General features: G+C 37.3%; 1 protein-coding gene across 1 annotated transcript in view; it reads left to right on the top strand.

Moving 5' to 3' along the window:
• The first annotated feature begins 283 nt into the window (after window positions 1-283).
• MLLT3 (myeloid/lymphoid or mixed-lineage leukemia (trithorax homolog, Drosophila); translocated to, 3) overlaps window positions 284-24,488 on the top strand; it is a 273,129-nt gene continuing 248,924 nt past the window's right edge. The window contains exons 1-2 of the mRNA XM_004677689.2: window positions 284-543; window positions 1,923-2,103. Of these exons, the coding sequence (XP_004677746.1) occupies window positions 532-543; window positions 1,923-2,103 (193 nt within the window). The 5' untranslated portion in view covers window positions 284-531. The remainder of the gene's footprint in view (window positions 544-1,922; window positions 2,104-24,488) is intronic.

The following is a 24,488-nucleotide window of genomic DNA, read 5'->3' as shown; positions in this document are numbered from 1 at the left end:
CCAGCTGGCCGCTCTCCCCACACCAGCGCCCCCTCCCCGCCCCTCTCCCCCTCTCTCCACCTCCCCCTAGCGCCCCCCTTCCCCAGCAGGAACCTGTTACTTTAAGCCAGGCGTTCCAGTGTGGCGGTGCGGGCTGCCGGGGTTTCGGGAGATGGCTGGTGATTGGCTCTTTCGAGCTCCCCCTGGCTAGCTCGCTCGGCCTCCCCGCGCGCTCCGCCCCGCCCGCGCGCCCTCCCTCCGCCCCGTGAGGCTCGGAGCCCCGGTGTCAGGCGCCACGGCGCATGCTCCGGAATCTCATCCTCTGGCCCTGAAGCTGCTGCTGCTGCTGCTGCTTTTGCTTTTGGGGCTGAGTTTAATAAGCGAGCGAGCGAGCAAGAGAACGCGGGGGGGAAAAGGCAGAGAATGTCCGCCATCTACCCTCCGCTCCTGGGCGCGCTCTCATTCATAGCAGCCTCTTCATGAATTACAGCTGAGGGGGGCGGGGGAGGGGGGTACCACACAACACCCCAGCAAACCTCCGGGCCCCCAGGCATGGCTAGCTCGGTAAGTACATGCAAAAATAATAATAAAGACCCCCTCCCCGCCTTTCCTCCCTCGCCCTGGGCCGCCGCTGCCGCCGCAACCCAGACAGCGCCAGCGCTCCGCGGTTCCAATTAGAGAAAGGTTGGTACGGCTTGCAGGGAGCTGCTGCCTCTCCCTCAGCCTCCGCTCCCCTCCCTCCCCCACCCCCCCGGCGCGCGCACACACATGCACATACACTCACACACTCTAACACACACTAACACACACTCGCCCCTCCACCCCCCGCGCCTCCCTCCCTCCTCGCCTCTCTTTGCAATCGCAAGAAGCGCACTCGCTCACACGCGCGCACTCTCTCTCACACACACACATACACACACACGGTGGAAGGAGGCGAATAATAACTCAGCCATATTTCAGCCGCCGCCGCCTCCGGGAGCCGCGGGCACAGTCCGGGGACGCGGCGAGCAGCCTCGGCGGCCGCTAAGATGGTGCGTTCTCCGCGGCGCGCGTGTGTGAGCCGGAGTGTGCGGGCTGACAGCGGCGGGGCCGCACGCAACTTTGCCCCCGCTCTCGGCTGTGCGCAGTCGAGGCTCGGGGACTGTTCACCCGCCGCCCAGTCTTTTGGAATATCGTTTTTGGGGGGAGGTGGGAGGGACTTTGGGGCCACTTTGGCTCTTGGAAGTGTGTTGCGGGGGCTCTTTGGGCTGGTATCGCCGATCGCATGGGGCTTTTCGTTGGGGGGCGCGGGGTACCATAAGTTAGGGATGCCTCGGAGTGTGTGTGTGTGACGACGTCTCATTTTTGTTGTGCACGAACCCCAGGGTAAGAGCACGGGAGTTTGTGCCCATCAGCAGAGACTGCCTGTAGTTTCCATTCCGCCTGGCACAGCGCTCCACACGCACGCACACACACACGTACACAAAGACTTCCTCGGCGTGTGCCTGTCGCCGCGGTACTTTCGTGGAGGGGGCTCGCCAGAACCCCTACTTGGAATTCCAGCCACCTCCCCTTCCACGCCGGGAAACCGCCCGGGCAATGCCTCCTAATTGTCTTCTAATTTGTTTCCGATGCATTTTGTTGTAGTGCTCGTTGGGGCTAAGTGTGCTCTCCCTCTTCCCCCCAACCTCGGACCCCCTTTCCGATCGGGGGTAACATTCCGTTACAATCCTGGCCCGTGTGGATGCGGGACTCGGGGCGCCACGGGCCGGGCTGGCCCGGTAGGGTGTATTTGGGGGTGTGGGGTGTGCGCGCCCACGCGGGTGAAACGTGGATGTAGAGGGCACCGCCGTTTCCTTTTATGTGCGTTTCAAGAAGCAGGAAAAAAATGTCAGGCGCAATGCTCTGTGCCGAACGGTCGCCTTCCTGTTGTTCACGGCTGTCTCTCCTCCCCCTGCCCGCAGTGTGCCGTGCAGGTGAAGCTGGAGCTGGGGCACCGCGCCCAGGTGAGGAAAAAACCCACTGTGGAGGGCTTCACCCACGACTGGATGGTGTTCGTACGCGGCCCGGAGCACAGTAACATACAGCACTTTGTGGAGAAAGTCGTCTTCCACTTGCACGAAAGCTTTCCTAGGCCAAAAAGAGGTAGGGCTTGAATACAAAAGGAGCTCGATAAAAAATGTCTTTGCCGACGGTGGAAACAATCGCTTGGCCCGGGCGGTCCCCCTACCCTTCTCTCTGCCCCCCCGCGTCGCTCTCGCCGGCGTAGCCTCGGGACCTGGGTGCGCGGCGCCGCGCGGGCCAGGTCCCTGCTCCCGCCCGCGCGCGCGCGACTTGGGCTTCGTGAAAGTCACCACTGTGAAAGGACCGTCAGGTGTCGAGTGTTTATTCATCCCCAGCCAGCCCTCACCGGTCCTCTGGGGGAAGCCGCGGGTTTTGTGGGGAAGGTGCAATTAGTTGTTGGGTTAGGTGTGTTGAGTGGGGCTGGAGGGAATAAACAGCCTGCGTCTTTTTTTATTTTTCCTGGCAAAATTGACATTTACCTGTGTTATTAGCAAGAATTCTTGAGATGTGATTATTGTTCCGTCTTGTGAAGTCCTGTTTGCCTTCGGATGTATGGGACATTGGGTGCTAATTGTCACAGACTTTTCTTTTTGTGGATTAGCCTCCCAACCTCCCACCGTCAGGATTTTCTGTTTAGTTGGGGGCTTACTGGTCCCTATCCCCCAGTAGCACTTGACTGCTCATTACATTTTTAGCACGTTCCCAAGTAGAGTGTCTGCTCGATATGATCTGCGGGGAAGAGGGTCCCTGCAAAGGTCGAAGCTAAGTTTTAGAGGAACGCTGTGATCTTGCCTTCTGTTTCAGTCCTTCCCACCTCGGTTTTCAACCTTGGTGTCCGGTTTGCATAATCCTGTCCAGCCTCTGCAGTTCCAAACACTAGGGACAAGACAGTTTTGGGGGAAAAAAAGAAAGGTGTTATTTTCAAAGAAATTTAAAGGGGGTTCAAGAAATCCCAATTTCGGTTCTCTTCAACCTCTGGAAAGCTACTGTCTGGTTGTTTTAGTTGGATTAGTGGAGGTAACAGTACAAATACAATAAGGTGCTTTGTTTGTGAGCAGGTTTATTTATCTAAGTCGACACAATGGTTAGTAGTTATCTTCTATTTGATCCATAATCTTTATTGGCATCTAGAACTCCTGCAGTTTCTTAAGAGTAACATCATAATAAATCCATTCTGCTTAGAGCTATGTGGAAATTATTGAACATTCAGGGGCTGAATAAAGAAAGCAGAAATACTGTGTGCCTAAGAGATGGCAAAGGTTTGAACTGATGCTTATGTTTGTTCCCAGGGCTCATGTAATGGGGCATAGGATTGTATGTTTTGTTTTTAGTGGCTTGTTTTATAGTACCTCTGAAAAACTCGAACAGTTGAATTTGATGGGCTTTGCTGGATGGCTAAGAAATGAATCCAGCTTCTAATAGTGGGTGGGAATTGGCATGGCTTATAGGAAAGAACATTTAGGTTTTGTTAGCCTTGTACATCAAAATATAACTTGGGATAGGGTTGCTCATATTTCCTCAAATCCGTAATAGGGATGAGTACTGTCAAGTTTCTGTCAGTGTATGAGGTAGGTAGGGAAGGATGCTTCCTGGGATCTTGCTCTCCCCTAACATGTGTCTGTAGAGCTGCTGCAGAGGAGTTTAAACAAAAGAAACCACCTCCTAGGATCCTTGGTACACCCTATTGTGACTATTTGGCTGCCATCCACTCTGATGTGAAATGAATATAACAAAAAAAAGCCATATTTATTATATAAGGAAAATTAAGGCATTTGTCAGATGTAGCTCTTAAGATAACTTTTGTAGCTATCTTGACAATCAACAAATTGGCATTATGAAATTAAAGATGTTCAACTTCCCAGTATTCACCACTGTTTCTCTGCTCCAGTTGGTGTGCATGGTGATGTTTCTCTCCATTTCCCATACGTAATGATTTTCTGTCCCACCTGGGGAACGAAGGAGGGTGCTGCCCACGCAGCTCACACACCTGGGAGTTGTTGCTAGGTGTGGTAAGCTGCTTGATAACCATGATGTCTTCTCAGATGTCTTCAGTGAGAGATGTCTGCTAGGTGGATTGACTCTGCAAATTTTTATTCTCAAATGTGGGATTTCTTTATGTAGTCCATGAGCCATTGTTTTAAAATGTTTATTTTTGGATTTTTATTTGTATGTGTGCTTCCCATGATGTGACAAGTCCTGGGAAAAATGCCAGTTTACATAGCCCAGGAGAGACCTTGTCATGCTGTAATTACACTTGATTCAGATTGCAGGAGAAGGTTTCTGTTCATTGGGAATAGTTAGTTGTAAATTCAAGTAACACCAAACATGCCACTTAATCCCGGGACTTATATTTTGGCTTAGAAACTCCTTCCATCTCATAAGATTCAGTATAAGAATGCCAGGCAATTCTAAGTTTGGGTCTGTATTATACCTGGCTGTCTTTGTGATATTATAGATCTAAAAGTGATAGAATTGGCTGCGGGTAAAACTGCAAGTTAAAAGATATTTAAGGTAAATGTACACACTCTAAATTAAATAGTAAATGACTATTAATAATGACAAATTAAATCATTTTCACCACATACAGTAGCTTATAAACAAAAGTTAACATCAGACTGAGGATGAACTTTTCAGCCCTTGTGGAAAATGAGTCCTTATTCTATGAATCCTTGGTTTGGAAAAGTGAATTGATTATTAAGTTGATTTCTGTTATTTTACAGTAACATTATGAAAACTTGCAGTATAAGGACTTAATAATATTTTCAAATTATTGTCTAATGAGAATTACAGATACCATTTCAGAATTGGGCTAATTTGACTTGTATTAATGAGGTTTTACTCTATCCTTAAGATATGTTGTAGACTGTCAATTTAAAAAACTTTACCACAAAAATCCTAGCAAAGAAAAATATTCTAGCAAAGAGCTTCTGATGAAATAATGAAGCCTGAAATATCCATTAGCCAATACAGAATAGGCAGGCCAGAGTATAAAGCATTTTAAGATTATCTATTTGCAAAAAAAGGAACCATGTTTTATTTATTAGTACCAAAGATTTATAATAGTGTGATATGACAGAAATGAATACTCACATTCAAAACATTTCATTTAAAATATTAATGTTTTCATTTTCTGTACAATGTGAATTTGAGTGAACTTTCCTTCCAATTACAGCCATCTTTACTATTGCAATCTGTTCCATTGACATTTATGATATGAAATCTGTTGCTTATTATTTTATGTAGGCTAATCTGGCCACTGGTGTGATTTGATAACTTTTTTATTTGTAGCCTTAGTCCTTTGAGTGGGCAGATAAAGCATAATAAATCCACACTTATAACTTTCCTTTGATTTAAGTGTTTGAACTTTTGCTATGTAGTTTTGCTTTGTGTTAAATAGTCTTTTAAAACAATTATGATAATTTTTTTATCAGGATATCTGAAATTTGAGGACTTACTAGTCAAAGATACTATGTGGTTTATTTTCTTCTTCTGAGGTATTTAAAAGACTTAAAGACAAAATAAAGATGTGTGACGATACTGATTTATTCAGTTAGTGTTGCAAGATTTGTGTTAGGTTCTGTATAGAATTAAGATGACCAGTGAGGGCAATTTTATTGCTTCTCATTTTGAAGCAACATAAAGTATAATTTTCAAGGCACTTAAAAATTGAATTGCTAGAGGAAATCTCATATGCTGCTAGAGAGAATGTCAATTGGGCAAGGACAGTTTAGAGGACATTTGGCAAAATCGATTAAGATTTTAAATGTTTATATTATTTAACCCAGTAATTTTACTTCTAAGATTTTCCAACAGCTCTCACTTCACAACTGCACAGATATACAGCATGTTTCTTGTGACTGTTTTTTTAGTAGTGAAATTTGGAAACAATCTATGGGAAGACCACGTGGGTACAGTTGAATAATGGTAATTTATTAAAAAACAGGGTGAATTTATTTGCAGAAGCAGGAAAATCTTCAAGAGGTAGTAAGTGGAATAAGGCAAGTTAAGTCAGTGTGAGTCCCATTTAAGATGCACTTATACAGATAAAAAATGTTATGTGTATGTGTGTGTATATATATATATATGTGTATATATATATATATATATATATATATATATATACATACACACACATACATACATACATTCTGGCTGAGTGGACACCCAAGTTCTTACCAATACCTTTCTTTATTGGGTGCTTAGGGTATTGCCAGTGGTGGAAGCTTATTTTTCTGATGTTTGATTTTTTTTAAAAAAAATAAAGTGAATTCTATATATGTAAAGCATTACAGCGAGTCCTCATTCCTTTTTAAGAATGAATACAAAGAATGAAGACTGTTAAACAGGGATTAGTATGTAGCTATCTACAAATGTTATTTAACTCTTTTGGGTACATATATTTGCTCAATGGTGAGGAGGAGTCACAGTTAGGAATTATAGACATGTGTTCAAATTATGACTTAAGAGATGTGCTCTTGGGCAGATTACTTCTATGTTTCTTCATTTGTGTTATGGGAATGGTGGGAGAATGGAACATTACCTAATAAATTGGGATTAAATATGAATCAGTGGTTCTCAAACTACTTTTAAGACCTTACACTCTTAACAATTGAGAATTCTAAGCAGTGTTTTCTATGTAAGTTATAGCTATTAATATTTATTGTATTAGAAATTACACCTTAGACATTTTAAACAAATTTCCTGTAATTTTTTTTTTAAAGATTTATTTATTTATTCATACAGAACTGGGGTACAGGCCAGAGGCTCAGGGGCGGTGAGAGGCTTCACCAGAGACAGAGCGGGGAACAGAACAGGCAGATCAATGAAGTACACTGCTGAGGGGAGCAGCGGGCGGGTCAGGAGAGGTCTGGCTCGCCATGTGGTCTCCTCCGGGGCAGGCGGCAGGCGGGAATCGAACTCATACGGAAGTGGCTTCAGATTCTCAGTGCTGTGCTTTAACCCGCTGCGCCACCAGGGAGGGCCTCCTGTAATTTTTTTTAAAGACAAAGGTAACCTGTCCATTACAATTTAATACAAAAAAGTTAGTTTCATGAAAAATATTTCTAAACAAAAAAAGTGAGAAGAATGTCACTGTTTTATCTTTCTTTTGGTGCAATCTCTTAATGTTTTGTTTGATAGAAGACAACTGGATCTTCTTACATGTTTCACATGCAGCAGGTGGAAAACTCCACTGTATACTCATGAAAGAATGACAGTTAACATCTTAGAGTCATTATAAAAATAGTTTGTACTTTGCCAATCCCTGGGAAAGATCATGGGAATTCTGGAGCCCTCGGACTATACTTAGGGAACTATAATATAAAAATATTCAGCATAAAACTTGGCACAGACAAATTATTCTTTTAATGTGTGGAAGTTCATTTTAAAAAGATAATTGTTGCTCATACAAACACTCATTTAATAGAAAAGACAAATCTTCTAAGGTATGTACATGGTTAATTTCTAGTGTAACCATTACCTAAGATTTTTTTTTCCAAAAAATGGAACTCCTTTATTTTACTGGATATATTTTGTAGTAATGTCACTGTCCATTTTATAGTGTTATATGAATTATGCAGAAACCTTTTACACATCTATTATTGTAGGTGACACTCTATAGAACTACCTCTGTGATGCAGACAGGGCACTGGAATCAGTTTGCTTCATAATTTTATTCTAAGAATCTTTTGTTCCCGCTCTTGGTTCTTTAAGATTTCCTTCCAGTTGTCTTCCATCGACTTTCTTCCTTCAGTGTTTCCTTCTTGTCATCTATGACAGATCATTTCTAATGTAACACAGATTTTACAGGTTTAAGATGTGGAACTTTTTTGTGTGTGTTTTATTAACTTGTCTTTCAAAAAAAACTTGGAAAACTTGGCTATTTAGAGAGATCAGGAGGTGCTAACAAAATTATATCAATTATATAAGTAGCAAAGGCTTTTTATATTACTGAACTTCACTTGATCTTGACTTACCAGTTTTTAGGATATTTGCAATCTTTGAAACATGTTTCATACTCTCCTGAGAGAGATAATATAGGCTTCTTTAATTTTTTCCTTTTTAATTTTATATCTTTATTCTTCAGAGTAGCTAATATGTAGAAAGAAAAATTCCCTGTCCCCGTGATACGTTATTATTCTTTCAAAACAATATTGTTTGGTTAGAGTCTCTTGAATTCACCCTGTTGCTCAGAATACATATTCTACCTAGTGTTTTAATCTTTTATTATCTTATATTGGTTCTCCTTGTTCTTGTTTATAGTGTTGTATTCATCTTTAGGTAAATAACTTACCTAAAGAGTCTTTGGTTAAAATAACTACGCATTAGTGATATTATAAATAATTTATATGTTAAAAAATACCTTAATTGTGTCTTGGAGGTTGAGAAGTTATATTGTACAATTGTATAGTGCAACTTTTATGAAGAACCCATATAGTAAACTTTTTTTATATATAGATGAAAATTTTGCTATTTTTCTAATTTATAGATGTGTTTATTCTAGAAAATTAAAGCCATTGAAATACAAAGAAAGGAGTTACCTGAATATTCTGCATAGATGATCATAATTAATATTTTGGTAGAAATTTAGGTATATTCATCAATATTAAATATTAATTACCATTATTCATTCAACAAACAATTTTTGAAAAGTCCTACTATATATCTGTATTACTTCTAAGAGCTGGAGAGAAAGTACAGAGGAGCAGTCTTATCCTCATATAATATGGAGGAATATTACCTTTTTGAGTCACTGAATTACAGTGAATATAGATTTTAATACTTTTTTTGGAATTTACATTGTATTTAGTTTTGTAATTAATGCTATGATGAACATCTTTGACATTCATTTTTATGATTTTTCTATTAATTCCCTTATATTAAATTTCTAGAGGGGAAGTAGTTGAGTCACGATATATAGATGTTATATTTTGATGTATATTACCAAACTTCCCCCCCAAAAGGTTCCCATCAATATACTTCCTCAGAAGTTGCGAGATTTCTGTACTTGGTTGCTAATCCTGCAAATTAACAGTCTTTATTTTTTTAAAACCATTTGCTATTCTCCTGGATGAAAAGATACCTTGTTTTTATTTATACGTATTTCATTATTAATGCCTACATTTTTTCTTATATATGTATATTTTACCATTTGACTTTTGGGGTGTCACTGTTTTATAGCTTTTGCAATTATGACCACATTTTAAAATTTCTCAGCAGAAGAATTTGTGAAGAAGAATAACATAACATTCAAATCCTCAGTACCAAGAATGAACTAATATATGCACTTATCATTTTTGATTATTTTCTTTGATTTTCTTTGATTTTTAGCAGTATCAGTAGTAAAGATTAAGCTAAAGTTTTAAAATACTTTATTTAGCCTTTTTTTTTCTAACTCTTCAGCCTGTCTCCCATTCTATTCATGTATCAATGTACATTTTGCTACAAGTAATAGTATGTTATATCTTAAATCTTCATGCCAAGAATGGGGTGATCTACTTTTTTTTTCAGCTGGAATTTGTCATGTACCATAAATTTTACCCCTTTAAAGTATGAATGTTCATTGTTATCATTGCCACTATTTAATTTCAGAACATGTTCAGGAGTGAATCTTTTCCCTCAACACAGTATGTTTCTAAACCTTTCCACATTTATCAGTAGAAAACCAATTCATTACCTTTAATTTCTTTTGCTTAGGATTTCATTGTTAACAAAACATAATAAAACTGTGTTTACTTTTCTCCTGTGAAGGAATATGCGATCGCTCATTTTCTTTTCTGGGTACTGAACATCTTTGTACATGTTACTTTGTACAAATGAAAGATTTGTATATCAAGCTAGAACTTGAGTTGTTAAATTGTAGGTAGATGCATTTTCATTTGTATTAGATATTGTTAGATTGTTCTACAAAGTAGTTGTGACAGTTTGTCCTCTGTCCGAAAATGATTACCATCTCTCTGCATCTTTGCTAGCTGACACTGGGCATTTTAAAACTTTTGTTTTTGATATTTAGTTAAATACAGTATCTTTTTTCATTTCCATTTCTCTAGACCCAAGAGGGGCTCAGCATTTTCTGTATGTTTATTGACAATTTGTACTTCCTCTTTATTGACTTTTATAGTCTCTGTCTTTTAAAAAATACACTCCTGGAATGCTTGTCTTTTCCTTATTTGTTAGGATGTTAATCCTTTGTTATTTATGTTGAAACCCTTGTTCCACTTTTGTTTCTTTTTCATGTAGCTTAATGTATCTTTTTGTTATACACAAGTTTTTAATTTTGTCAAGTTTTGATCTGTTTTGTTTTGTTTTCCTCTCTGGTTTTGAGGTTTTGTTTAAGGATATAATCTGTGGGCATGGTAATGTACTTAACCAACATAATCTGTATATGTAGGATAGTGTGATGGGACTGGGGGAGATAAAAATAAGAGAAAAGAGGAGGTCCCTGCCTTCAATGTGCTTGTGTCTTTTAGAACTGGAGAGGATACTTGAGCTTCTTCATCTTTGTCTACCCTTTCATTTTACTTTTTTTAAAAAATATTTTTATTTATTTATGCATACAGAAATGGGTACAGACCAGAGGTGCAGGGGCAGTGAGAGGACTTACCAGAGGTAGAGTGGGGGACAGAACAGGCAGATCGACAAAGTACTCTGCTGAGGGGAGCAGTGGGCAAGAGAGGAGAGGCCTGTTACACCATGTGGGTCATCTCCAGGGCGCTGCTGGAGCTCCAGCTCTCACTGAAGTGGCCATGTCTTGGCTTGGCTTAGTTTTGCTTAGCTTCACAGAGCAGGGCTCCAACCCACTGCGCCACCAGGGAGGGCCCTTATTTTACTTTTTATCAGAAGCCTCGAGATGTGAAGTGATCTTGCACATGTAGACACAATGAGTCACAAATACATGGTGCAAAGATAACTGTAATCAATGGTGACAAATGTTTATTTTAAAGACATTGAATAACTATTCACATATATTAGCAAACAAATTTTCATCACTTGCTGCTTTTTTTTAAAAAAAGATTTTTATTTATTTGTGCATACAGAAGTGGGGTACAGGCCAGAGGCGGCGAGAGGTTTCACCAAAGACAGAGTGGGGAGCAGAACAGGCAGATCGACGAAGTACAGTGCTGAGGGGAGCAGCGGGCGGGTCAGGAGAGGTCTGCCACGCCATATGGTCACCTCCGGGGGCAGGCGGGAATCAAACTCATGCGGAAGTGGCTTTGGCTTCTCAGTGCTGTGCTTTAACCCGCTGCGCCACCAGGGAGGGCCATCAATAGCTGCTTTTATAGATGTGATCTAGGATTTAACCAAGTGGTGGTAACCATGTTTAAAAGGAAAAACTTCTATAGCTACTTTCAGACAATCAAATTCATTTTGTGTATTAATTTAAGGTTTTCCTTTGAGATTAACTCATTAGGGAAAATTGTTACTGAATGGTCAGTATCTCCTGATATTTTGCCTCCTCCCAACATGGTAGGATTGTAATTCCATAAAGGATGCTAAATATTGTTTAAGGAAATAATGTTGTGTGACCTAATCCTTTAAGTTTGATAAATTTGCAGTGATTGTGGCCTGTGGAAGGCTAATACTGAGTTTCTAAAAAGATAAAGCTTGCATTTGGATGTGATTTAGTTGATATGAAGTAGCTAACAATTAACTTTTTTGTATATAATCAATACACTGTCACTGTTTATTAAAGCCAATTATAGACAGCCTATTTTGAACTTAATTCTGAGGTCCATTTATTTACAGTAGTATTCATATGTGATTATAAAATTGATCATTTGATATTAATTAGTGCTATTATCAGTAGGAAGATCATAGAGCCAAATTAAATTTAAAATATTTAATTTTGCCAAAAAGTATATATATATATTTTTTTTCCTTTCCAGCAGAAATTATTATTTCACCATCAATACTAGGTCAAATGCTATGTGTATAGTGATTTTATTTTATTTATTTATTTAAAGACCTATTTATTTATGCATACAGAACTGGGTACAGGCCAGAGGTGAAGGAGCCATGAGAGGATTCACCACAGACAGAGTAGGGAGCAGAACAGGCAGATAGACTGAGAAACACTGCTGAAGGGGAGCAGGGGTGAGATTGGAGAGGTTTGCTGGACCAGGTGGGTCAGCTCCAGGCCCTGCCCCCTACCCCCCCTCCCCCATCAAACCCATCAAACCTATGCTGAAGCAGCTGGGGCTAGCTTTGTTGCTGCACTTCAATCCATTGCATCACCAGAGAGGGCCCTGTATAATGAATTTAAAAGCAAAATATATGTTGAATTTGCTATGATATTAATAATAATTGCAGTATCCTAGAAAGTAGGGAGAGTTACTTGCCTCTCAATGTGTTTAGATATAAAAGTAGTCTGCATAATGCCTTTAAATATTTGGGTAGGTTTTATGCCTTCTTTCTCCTCCTGCCCAGAGTGGTATTGGGAAAAATTAATATCAGATTATTTCAGCAATCTTTATTTTGATAAATATAAAACATTTTGAATATTAAAAAGTTATTCTTAGACTTCCATCATGCCTACCTTTTAATCCTACATACGTCATTAATATGTTGCTGAATAATGAACATTTTTCTTTACATTGAAGAAATACTTTTCTAGTTTACAATTTTTATTTCTTTTTCTTGACTCCCTTCCCTGTTCCTGTATTATAGACAACTATTATATGTTGAGTCTTGATGGAAAAAAAAAGTTTAGACTTGGAATTTGATTGCTTTTAATGCGATCCATCCTTTTAAATGTTGAAATAGCCTCAGATTGTCTCATCAGAGATATTTGTTGTATGACTTACACATAAATAGTAGCAAAGAGTAGAATGGGATGTTTCTTATTATATGGAGCTTGAGTCACATGATTAAGTCAGTTTAGCTTGTAATTCCTACTACATTACATTAAAGTTATCTATCAGATGAGATTGGACCTGTATATTATCACCATAGTTACTATTGGAAACTCCAGTCAATTTAGTGTCTAGACTAAATTAGTGTCTGGATGCTTTTGGTACGGTTATAACACAAAGACAGATATCTCCAGTCAGAAAGGGTTTTTGAATCCTTCTACCCCTCTAAGTGGTACATTATTACTCAGTATTGTGAAATTCATTATTTTATTATGTTTATTTTGTTAAATTGTTGCTCATTTATATGCAATGTTTGGTTTCTCTTCTCAGGTGTATCCCCATAAATCTCCCAAAACGACATCACCTTACTCTCTTGTGCCCTTCCCTCCCCTGCTTTGACTTTGCCCTGTTGCATATTTCTTCTAACCCTTCCCCAGACTATGTTTCCATTCTATAATTTGCCTTCTAGTTTTGCCTTTTTTCCTGACCTTTTGCTGTGAAATTCATTACTTGTATACCTCTAATAAGTGAGTTTGTGTAAATAGAGTCATCACTTGATTTTAGCAGGAAACTTATGCTGAGAATCACATTTTCTAGGGTATATTTTATGTTAGAGGCAATATTGAATTTTTCTCCTTTTCTCCCTTATTCTTCATCTACTTTTGATGCTTTTTAGAATGCTAGACATTTGGATAGGCCTTTTCCCCCCACCACTGCGTAAATCCTGAAATATAACTAACTAGCCTTTTAGCTTTAAAAACAGGAGTAAGATAAACTTCAATAAATGAGAGTAGAAATATTCAGCAACAGCAAAGGCACTAGGCTATGTTTAGAATGAGTAAACTGCAGGCTTTTCCAGCTCTGAAATACCCTATTTCTTCAATTTTCAAAAATAATAATGCTGAGGGTGTTATTGATCTAGGTATTTCATAATGATGAAATAACTACCATTTATTAAAGAGCAACTATATATTACTTATCATGCTAAACAAGAGATATGCACTGCTGTATTTCATTTTTCATCAGTGTCATAATGGGAGAATGATTTTTTAAACAAATCTAAATGTTGATGTGAACACTCAGTATATTGAATTTTATCTTTTTAAAATGGGGAATGAGCACTTAATGGCAGGTAAAATGAGTCAAGACTTAGGACAGTGTCCAGAAGTACAATATAACATGGGAAATTCAGCAAATTGGTGATTCAGTTTTGGTGATGAGAAATTGCTTTCTGATCATATTGTTGCCATTTATATCCATCGTTACTTGTAGGTTGTAGTGGTCTAAGAACTCAAGTCCCTTGAGCTTATTTGACACTTGTTCTGCAAATATGGCTCTTGTGGGTTTTTCATGAAAGTTGATCATTTTCTTTTTTTCTTTGTATTTTATTTAACACAGACCAGCCCTTGGAATTTTGTCACCCAGTTTACTTTTCTGAAGTATAATATATATGTCAGACAACTACTTGTGCTTCTAATGTCTATAGAATCATAATTTGGGAGTTAGACTTACATCGTCATATGAACACATTAGAAGAATGTAGATCAAGTCTTTTGTCATTTAACATACTTTCAGGGTTTGCTTTTTAATAATTTAGATACTTAATTGATGTTTTCTTGAAAAGTACATTTTCTTTTGACTCTTTACTTACAATGTGCTGCATAACTGTTGGGTCAAGGAAAATAATTTTGGTTAGCATTCCAGCTTGTCAAAAGAAAAATGGTTGAATCAGGGACCAGAGTCAAGGGTTTAATACAAAAATACACAAATGCAGACATTTTAAAGAGAGCAGCCAAAATGAGATTTTTTTTTTTTTTACTGTTGTAGAGTCAATGCAGTAGCTTGCAGTTTCATGGAGGCTCTTCTTTTGGTTTATCAACATCACTATTTTAGTACTTGATTTAGTCCATTTTCTTTATATCAGAAGGACTAGAATTGTTTATATTTGCTCACATTTTGAGAATTGTGTGAAAGATAAAAATACATCAGTATAGAGATGTGAAGGAAACACTATAGCAAAATGTTAACAAGTTATCTCTGGGAAGTTGAGTAGCAAGAAATTCTTATCACCAATAAAATTTGGTGGACTTTTCTAGTTTTCTTGAATGCACATATTTAAATGTACATATGAACATGATTGCAATGTGCTTTTTATTTATTTTTTAATCTCATTTGAAACATAAGCTGGAATGTCTTCCCCAGGGGACATTTTAATATTTAGTTATTTGAAATTTTAACCACTTTGTCATTTTGAGTGTTTTCCTCTAATGTTACTATAAATATATGCCCATGTGTTTCATTTGCTTATTGTATGCATTAAAGAGAAACATGTAAATCATGTCCTTACCTTTCTGAACAATTACTGTTGTGTTGAAGTTGTAAAATCCTATTAGTCTGATTTATGAGTACATGACTCATATAAGATATTCTTTGTGACAGAAAGGCAACCCTTTTTAAATTTCAGTATACTACACATTTTGGAGTATTTAGTAATGTTTTGAAAAGTTTTGACTTTGTTTTTCCTTGTGAAGTTTTGCTAAGTATAATTTTGTTAATATATTTATCTTGATATGGAGGATTAGGGAATTTTCCAGAGGCCTACATCTGACTTTAAAAATTTACTACCAGTAAAAGGATTCTAGTCATGTTTAGATATATGGTGATAGTGTTAGAGGTATGAGAGATCTATAATTGGATATAAAGACCCATTTTCAGTTTGAGTCATTATATATATAATTTGGAGGTTTAACATTATATTATGAGAAATGCAAAGTACCAAAACAGCTACCTAAGTTAAGGCAAAATGTTTCAAGTGAAGGAAATGATTCTTTTTGAATGGAGAGTGAGTGTATAACTGCAAAAACACACAAAATATTTTAGCATTTTTTTTTTTAAGATTTATTTATTTGTGCATACAGAACTGGGGTACAGGCCAGAGGCTCAGGTGTGGAGAGAGGCTTCACCAGAGACAGAGTGGGGAGCAGAACAGGCAGATTGACAAAGTACACTGCTTAGGGGAGCAGTGGGCGGGTCAGGAGAGGTCTGCCATGCCATGTGGTCACCTCCGGGGCAGGCGGGGATCGAACTCATGCGGAAGTGGCTTTACCTTCTCAGTGCAGTGCTTTAACCCGCTGCACCACCACGGAGGGCCCAGCATTAAATTGTTTTTAATAACATTTCAGATATAGACTACAAAATAACTAAAGAAAAAAATAAAGTGTAATTTTATGTTTATATATAGTGCTGGTAGATTGATGTGAGTATTCCTCAAATGTTATAAAAAATTATTTCTTCAAAAAGAGGGACTTAATTTAGTTGTCATAAAGATCTCTTGTAACCTACAATGTATCTGACTAAGTACATGATATTATGATCTATGGGAAAACATTTTTAACATTCAAAAAATAGCCATTAAAAGTATGCCATGTTCTGGCCCTCCCTGGTGGCGCAGCGGGTTAAAGCACAACACTGAGAATCTAAAGCCGCTTCTGCATGAGTTCGATTCCCGCCTGCCCCGGAGGTGACCACATGGCGTGGCAGACCTCTCCTGACCCTCCCGCTGCTCCCCTCAGCAGTGCACTTCGTGGATCTGCCTGTTCTGATCCCCACTCTGTCTCTGGTGAAGCCTCTCACCGCCCCGGAGCCTCTGGCCTGTATCCCAGTTCTGTATGCACAAATAAATAAATCTTTAAAAAAAAAAAAAAAGTATGCCATATTCAAATGTGAAACACAACTCTATGTAAAGTATGTTTTCACTTTTGTATTAGATGCTTTTACAAAATTCACAAATTATACTTCTCCAGATTAATTCCATCATAGAAAGTAAGATATTAACAATTGTTATTTGTGATCTGAGCATTTCCTTTAAATCTACTTGAGTAAAATTGCCACTTTAAGTTTTATTTGCTAGGGTTTGATATGCCATTATTGTCCACCGACTTATTATAATTTAGTTCTGTTGATTCATTTTTATGTAACTATTTTTGTTCCTTGTGAGAGAATTTAGGTGAAGCTCATAGTCGTCAGGGCTCTTTCCTGCAGGATTAAGGTGTGTATGGGAATGAGGAACACATCTCTTGCACCAAGACTATAGCTCATGTATTTGCTTGTTCTTTTTATTATTAAATTAATTTATGTAGCTATCTTCACTGCAAATATAGAAAATAAAGTAATTCTTTTAAAATCTGTTCTACCGCAGTACTCCAGGGACCAAACTGGAGACTTGAGAGTTTAAACAGTATGGAGATTTGGTTTGCATATTACACATTGCTAAGAATTCCAAATTTGGTACTAAATTAAATAAATACACTTAGAATTTTATTATAGGACAGACCAAAATAATGTGTAAATGGCTCTTATTTGAAGCATATGGAGTGGGAGCATATTTTGCAGTGAAAGGGGAACTAAAGGACAAGGTGTTCTCTACTTGTAGACTTGTAAAGACCTTAGAGTTTTCTTTATGTTATTGTAGAAAGACATTATTTTTGCTTTGGTGTGCTTAAAACTAAAGGGCAAATGATCCAAAAGAATAATCTTGAAATTCAATAGCAAGAAAACTACTTGACATTGTGGGCTGGAGGCCAGCAAACATGTTGCTTTCATTGAATGCGTGGGAAATGGGGCAGGCCTGGAATTTAAAGAGACAGGGTGCAGTACCCTAGAAAAGAAAAGCCCTCCTGTATGATTTGCTTACTTGGAGAAAAAAAATAAGAGTTTTCTCCAAAGGATCTTTATTGGATCAACTATTTAAGGCATGAAAGAGACTGAGTGAATTTTTGCTCACTCCACCTCCCATCTCCCTAGCCATCTTCTCTTGTCTGAAATTGGTATAGAGTAAAATTGTTTATAAGAGAGGAGAGGCAGCTTTTCAAGTAAAAGTACTTTGTAGCCTGTTCAAATGGAATATAATGTAACCCTCTGAAATCTAGCACTTATTACTCTGTTTATGTAGCTATTTAAGAAGTGGGGGTAGGATGAGGGCTGGGGGTACTGCAGGAACTTCTGTTTTAGAAATTACTGGTTTTTTTTTTTTTGCATTTTCCTCCCCCATCACTCATCCACTCATGAGTCCCCCTTCTCCTCCACCCCTACTTCCCACAATTCCTCAATAAATTAGTATTTAAAAGACTTGAATAACCAATCCTATATACCCGCTTCTTGCTTGAGGCAATAATGTTGTACTATTTTCAATGGGTGGTCTTGAATCTCCATGGGAGATTTTATAGGCAGTGGGATCTGAGACCCACGGAGTGTATTATATTGAATATAACCAGTTAAATTGCAAGCCAGAAAGAAAATACAGATAGTTTTATATTATTAAAGTACCATCTTTATCTATGCGCAAACCAGTTTATCGAATTTTATTTGAAGAATTTATTGTTTAAGGCCCCAGAAGTGGCACACGTTATCTGTCTGAGATGTACCTTTTGAAACAACAAAGGCATTCGTATATTCAGTAATACCTATTTGTGTGTGTATTTTAATTCATAAGTGGTTTTTTAATGTTAAATGATTACAGTCATATTTCTCTTGAGATATTGTTAAATGATAGAAGTGATGAGAGCTTTTAAAATTGAAAAACCTATTATGTGTTTATATTGAGTACCTGTAGCACAAACATATACAAACCTGAATTTTAACTGAAATTGCTTTGGCCCAAACGTTTATGGAAATAAACAAGATTGGAATTACAAATTAAACACTGGATTAAGATTGCCATTAAAAAAAGTTCTTAAGCAGCTCTACTTGGAAAAATATAATGTATTAAAAATATTAAAATGGGAAATGTTACAGCCATACCTACTCTTATCCAACTAATTTAAAATTATTTTCAGGTTTCTTTCTGGCATCAATATGTAGTTTTTAACCAAAGTAAATACATATATTTGTGGGGTCATTGATTTGATTAGTTGTTTCTCTTATTCACATTCTTTAGAAAATTAATTTTGAAAGAATGTTGGGTTTCTATTTAAAGTATATCTCTACAAGTCTTGTCGTTTTGTCTGAGATGCCCATTTTTTACCAACTAAGTATGGAAACCCTTAGGAGTAGCTATTTCAGATGTATTGGTAATAACTAGAAGATGATAAATGATGAGAAAGTTGTTTTTGTTTGTTTTTAAAAATGTAATTAGTTTTAGATGGAAAAGTACAATCCTTGAAGAACGGGTTTCTTTTATAAAATTTTTTCAGTTTTCAATCATATATAAAGTGGTATGGTTTTCTTCACTGGCAGAATTAAAGATGTGTGACTCAGTAGTTTACAGAATTGAGTAAGTGCCTTTTTAAAAGCACTTGAATAGTTAAAACTAGTCCTCGAAAAAGTTTTCCAATAGTTTTTTTTTTTAAAGTGGTTTAAAGGAGTGATGGTCATCTGAAGTTTATCTTGTGTTACCAGCATTTAAAGTTAAGTTTGCCTAGCACAAAAAATAAACAGCTCTTATGGATATACATATGAACAAAAGTTAAAGATTGGTAAAAATTAGCTTGTCAAGTAAACTTGCTGTCTGAAGCATAATTTTGTTTTCATTATCCGTTCCCTTGGCTGAAAATGAAATAGAAACGATCTGGTTACTAAAGACCAGTGCTGTATTGGATCACTTCCTTGAGCTTTTGCTATGATCATTAAAGGCAAAGTTAGACAGCTGCTGTAGATTTTGCCAGTGGCCTCACAAAAGAAATTGTTTAACCCCATTAGTTTCAGACACTATCACTTATACTTTGCAGATATTTGCTGTCCTTGATAGGAATGATATCCTTGCTGTGTTAGATATGAATCTCCATGATTATGATTTGAATTCATGATTTATAGGAAGGTAGTATAAGCAGAAAATGAGTATTTTTATTATATGAGTATTTCTATCATAAAATGGTTTCATGTCTTGGGCTATGACAAGCATCAATATTTTTGCTTGCAGTTAGATTAAAAAAACTTCAACACATTTCTAAAAGTGTGACATTATTTATCTGAAGATCTTCAGGATATTGTGAGAATGAAGTTTGTCTTATTATCCATAATGGAAATTTAGATGTCCTTTTAGAGGCCTGAAGTTTAGAGAAAATACAGTCATTGACTTAAAAGTCTTGTTTTGGGTAATCATAGAATTAGAGCAATTCCATCCGCTCTTGAAATTGATGTCATAATGTTAAAGAGTGCCAGTGATGTTGGATTCCTTTTATGTAATGTGTTTGCATTATTGCTGTAGGTTTAAAGGGCAGGGGAATACTTTATTGTTAAGACTGAAGAAGGCAAGATTTTGAAACCTACTGCTATGTGATTAAATCAGCGTGTTTGCCCTGAGGCTTCAACCATTCAATCCCAATTCATAGCCTAAATTTTGGATTCCTTCTATGTTTGAAAATAATACTTCTTTAAAATTTTAAGACTCCCTTTACCTTCTCACATAAAAACTATTGAGGCAAATTATCAAGGTTAAGATTTTCACGCAATCAAGACTGAAGATATATTTCAGTATTTTAAAGAGAAAGTTCACAGCCATTTTACATAAAATTTTACTGGGCTTTTCATTAATCTAAAATAACTGGTCTCTAAGTACTTTATCAGTGAAAACTGCTCAGCATGTAAAACGAGGAGTAGAAGAACACAAAGGCTTCCTGCAAATTAAGGGTACAATGGGTACTAACGGACTTTCCAGCCATCTCCAGCTGTGAGATTATTATAGTTTTTGCAAACCCTTTTCTCTCAAAACTAAATCAAGAATGGTAGAGTCCTGATAAAAAGAAGTGTAGAAAAGCCTAACTAATCCTTAGATGAGTTACTTCAAACGTGCCAAAATAGAATAAAATCAGTTAATAGCATGGATTAAAGGTTACTTTTAATGCATTTTTATCACTCACACTGAGAATTTTGTTGTATGTTAATGCATTTGGCCTTGGTTAAAAAATCCAGGGGAAAATATAATTAAATTTGAGAGATTACATAATCACGTTGTTATGAGGAAATTTAGTACCAATGTTAGGTGCCAGATTTGACCTAAGAGATAAAAGCTGTGTACTTGGTCTCAGAACTGTAAACAGGTGGCTCCAGTTTTGAATGGTAAGTTTTGGGGTGATACCGAAAGGACTATGTACTTCTAAGTGTCGTTTATTATATAGCTTTTCAAAGACAGCCTGGCTCTGTCTTGGATAAATATGCAAGAGTGATTCCTTGAATAAGTTTAAAAAGAGTGTGAAAATCAGATCTGGATTAATGTTTTAAGGGATAGAGGAGAAATAGGTGTTTTGAGTGCACACGTCTGAAATTATCTTTCATGTTACAGAAGGAAATGATATCATCTGTACTTTTAATTCAGAATCACATGTTTACCAACTACCTAAAGTGAAATACTTTTTCTGTTTAACTGACATGTTATGATAGTTACCAACTGTAGGGTTAAGGAAAAACTGACTTGGCTGCCTGCCATTGGTAAAAGAATTAAACCAAAATTAGTACCTGGGCACTGGGAGATTTTATATTCAGGTCACATTTGCCACTCCTTCAGATGCCAAATCGTAAGTTTCTCTAATAGGATTTTGAATATATGTCCTTGTAGTGGAATTATGGCTTTTGCTGTGACTTCAGAGAAAATAGCCTGGCTGTTACTCTGTGTGTGCTCTGTATGTTAGGGTTTTGTGTGTGAAATGCCACCCCACATATAAGAGAATGTTTTTTTTTCCATAAGCCCTGGCAGAATTAGCCTTGTTAATGTATAATCAAAATATACTTTCACCCATACATATATTTTGTGTTTGATATTCTGACCAAGTTTAACTTCAAAGTTTCTAGCTTGAATGAGTTTTGCTGCATTGAATAAATACTACTCTGTATAGTTATTTATATGCTCAAGAAGCTGAACTTTCGATCCAGTAAGTTCCCATGGGATAAGTTATTCTAGTGAATCAGAAAATTTCTCTGAAAGCAAAGTAATTCCTAATTTTCAGAAGCTTGAAACTGGGGGAATAGCTATATGTATGAGGGGTAGAAATTCTAGTTGACCCCCATTGCTAGTAAATAAAAAAAAAAGGATTCTAAGTACTTGGATGTCCTAAATCTCTTGGGGAGAAGAAACTGCACTACAATGTTGGTGAATTGTTTTACTTCTGTAGTTATGTCTTTGTGTGTTTATAGGAGTGGGAACATTTTATCTTCTGTGTTTCTGTTAAGGTTGTTTTTCAGCAGTGCCCCAAGAAAAGTCCTGGAGGCTAGCTTTGAAGCCCTGTGGATAAGCTGGATATCAAAGAGGCAGAGGAATTCGGCAGTAATTGTTTTATGGCAGGCCAGAAATCAGACCTATTTGTATAGGTAGCACACAAAATAGCTGTGATTTGACAATTTGGTGCTATTTATACCTACCATAAAAAGAGAAAAGAAAAAGTTAAAGGGGTATTTTGGAAACAGGAACTAAGCTGTAAATGCAAATTGCTTCACCATTTTCTCAAAGGAACAAAAAAGGAAAGGGTTTAGGAAGTTTTTATTGAAACTACATTATTGAGGATCTGTCTGCTTTTAGACCATTTAATATTGTACTCACAGTGAAACACACTTCTGCTTGCAGTTTCTTTTCCTATTCCCATCTGATTAAAATTATTTTTGTGTACAAAAGATACTATCCCTAGGAGGGACAGTGAAAAATCACCTTTTCTAACTTAGACCTTTGTAATTTCTTTTTATTATTATTATTTAGCTTGGAATAAGAACCAAGCTATTATAAGGGCAAATTTTTTCTTTCCAACATAAAAGTTCTGTTTTCAACAAATAGTCACAGGTTGTTTACTACATGTTGGGTTAAGATTTTGCCAGGTAAACTGTCCTGGCTTTTCAGAGACATGCAGACATTTCAGTACTGCTCCCCAGAGGTCTTTTTGAATATGATATACCTAAACTGTTACTGTCACCTAGAGTACATTCTGAGCTCCAGGTGGACAGTGAATCTGGATTTATTTGTACTTCAATGTGCAGCTCAAAGTGAAGTTTGACTGTTTTCCAGAATGTCATTCAGACCTTTTGAGGTTGTCAAATGCTTCATTGTTTTGCCTTGAAAAACCTCTAGCCCCTAGAGAAGTCTGAGTCTGGGGGCAGCGGTGCAGAGAAAAAACAAACATGTCTGTGATTAACTACACTTAAAAAAAAAAAAAAAAAGAAACCCTAGAAATGCCTTACGGACCCCTGGGGCTTCATCACAATTTAAAACCATTTTACCATTGAAGGCATTTCAGTACTTCCGAATTGGGTCTGTATTAATTTGCTTTGGCTTTAATTTTTTTCTCATTGGATTCTGATCTGCCAATAGTAAGTAGAGGGCTCTTTGTCATTGTACCATAATTTCTATTGGGGGTGGGGGAGAGCACTATAGTTTTGATGGGATCAAAGGGAGTTCATTGAGGGTAGAAGAAAAGCAATGGGGACTGAGAGGTGAATCTTACATTAGGACAGTCAGTTTTGTCTGCTTTCTTCTAGTCAAGTATCAGACTTTAATAAAAGTATGTGAAGGTTCAGAAGCACTGAAAAAAGATTAAAAATGGGAATCTCCTAAGAGCCTAAAATCTAATTGGATTCAAGATGGATTCCCTTTAGGGAGATAGGAGAAGCTACTCTATAGAGAAGAGACATTTTGAATTGCTGTTATTCCTCAGGAGATTGAAAACTCAGGTGGGGAAAGATATTGATATAGGTAATTACAGACCATACTTGTGGGTTGAGAATGAACACCAGGGTGATGTATTCAGCCGACACTGAAACTGTTATGTATCAGGAACTGGTGTAAACATTGAGAGTAACAGGAACAGAAACACTTCTTGTCTTCTAGGAGTGCTTAGTTTGATACCAGGTATGTGCAAAAATCACAGCACAAGGTGAGTGCTTTAACCAAGGTATGGAAAGCAAAACTGTAGAAACAAAGTTCTGAGTGATTAGTTCCACTCAAGTGTCAGAACTTGAACTAAGTTAATTTTTTTAAATGAAAAGTCTAATAAAAATCATACACATTAAAAAGTTATCCTGAATAATCATCAAGGATAGATTTTCATCTGTTATATTTCTTTTCATCAGATGTTTGCAGTATCTTCAAAGTTTCTGAACTCTCTGGGTTAGCATTATATTATTTAGGGTAATTCAGCTGAAAAGGAGTAGGAAAGCAGTTTCTAGTTCTGGAAGGTTTAATTCTGTACCTTGTTCTCCATTTTATAAATGTGAATCTAAGCCTCAAGATTAAGTAACTTGCCCAAGACCTACATGGCTTCAATACAGTGGACCATATGTCCTTTTTGCTGGGAAGAGCCCAGTGTATGTCATCCTTTGTTATTCTCAAAGCTGGTGCTTCGATGGTCACTCTGGTTTTGAATGTCACACTAAGATTTATATGCACATTTTTGACTTCAGGTCATAAGCTCACCACTGTTTCTCACTATGCCTCTATATCATACCTCTGTGTCTCTGCTGGTCTTGTGAGGCGTATCAGTTCTGGCTCAGGAGAATATTCAGCAGTTGGTGGGTGGTGATTGTCCCTAATGATGGAGAGCAACATGGTAGCTTTCTTACTACTTTTTTTCTTTGTTTATTTAATACTCTGTTACTAAATGTCTTAGACTATAATTTTCATTCAGAAAGCCTAAAAGCATT

This window comes from Condylura cristata, unplaced genomic scaffold, assembly GCF_000260355.1.
Source record: "Condylura cristata isolate star-nosed mole 26May11 unplaced genomic scaffold, ConCri1.0 scaffold00006, whole genome shotgun sequence".
Lineage (NCBI taxonomy): Eukaryota > Metazoa > Chordata > Mammalia > Eulipotyphla > Talpidae > Condylura > Condylura cristata.
This window is presented reverse-complemented; position numbering and strand designations above follow the sequence as displayed.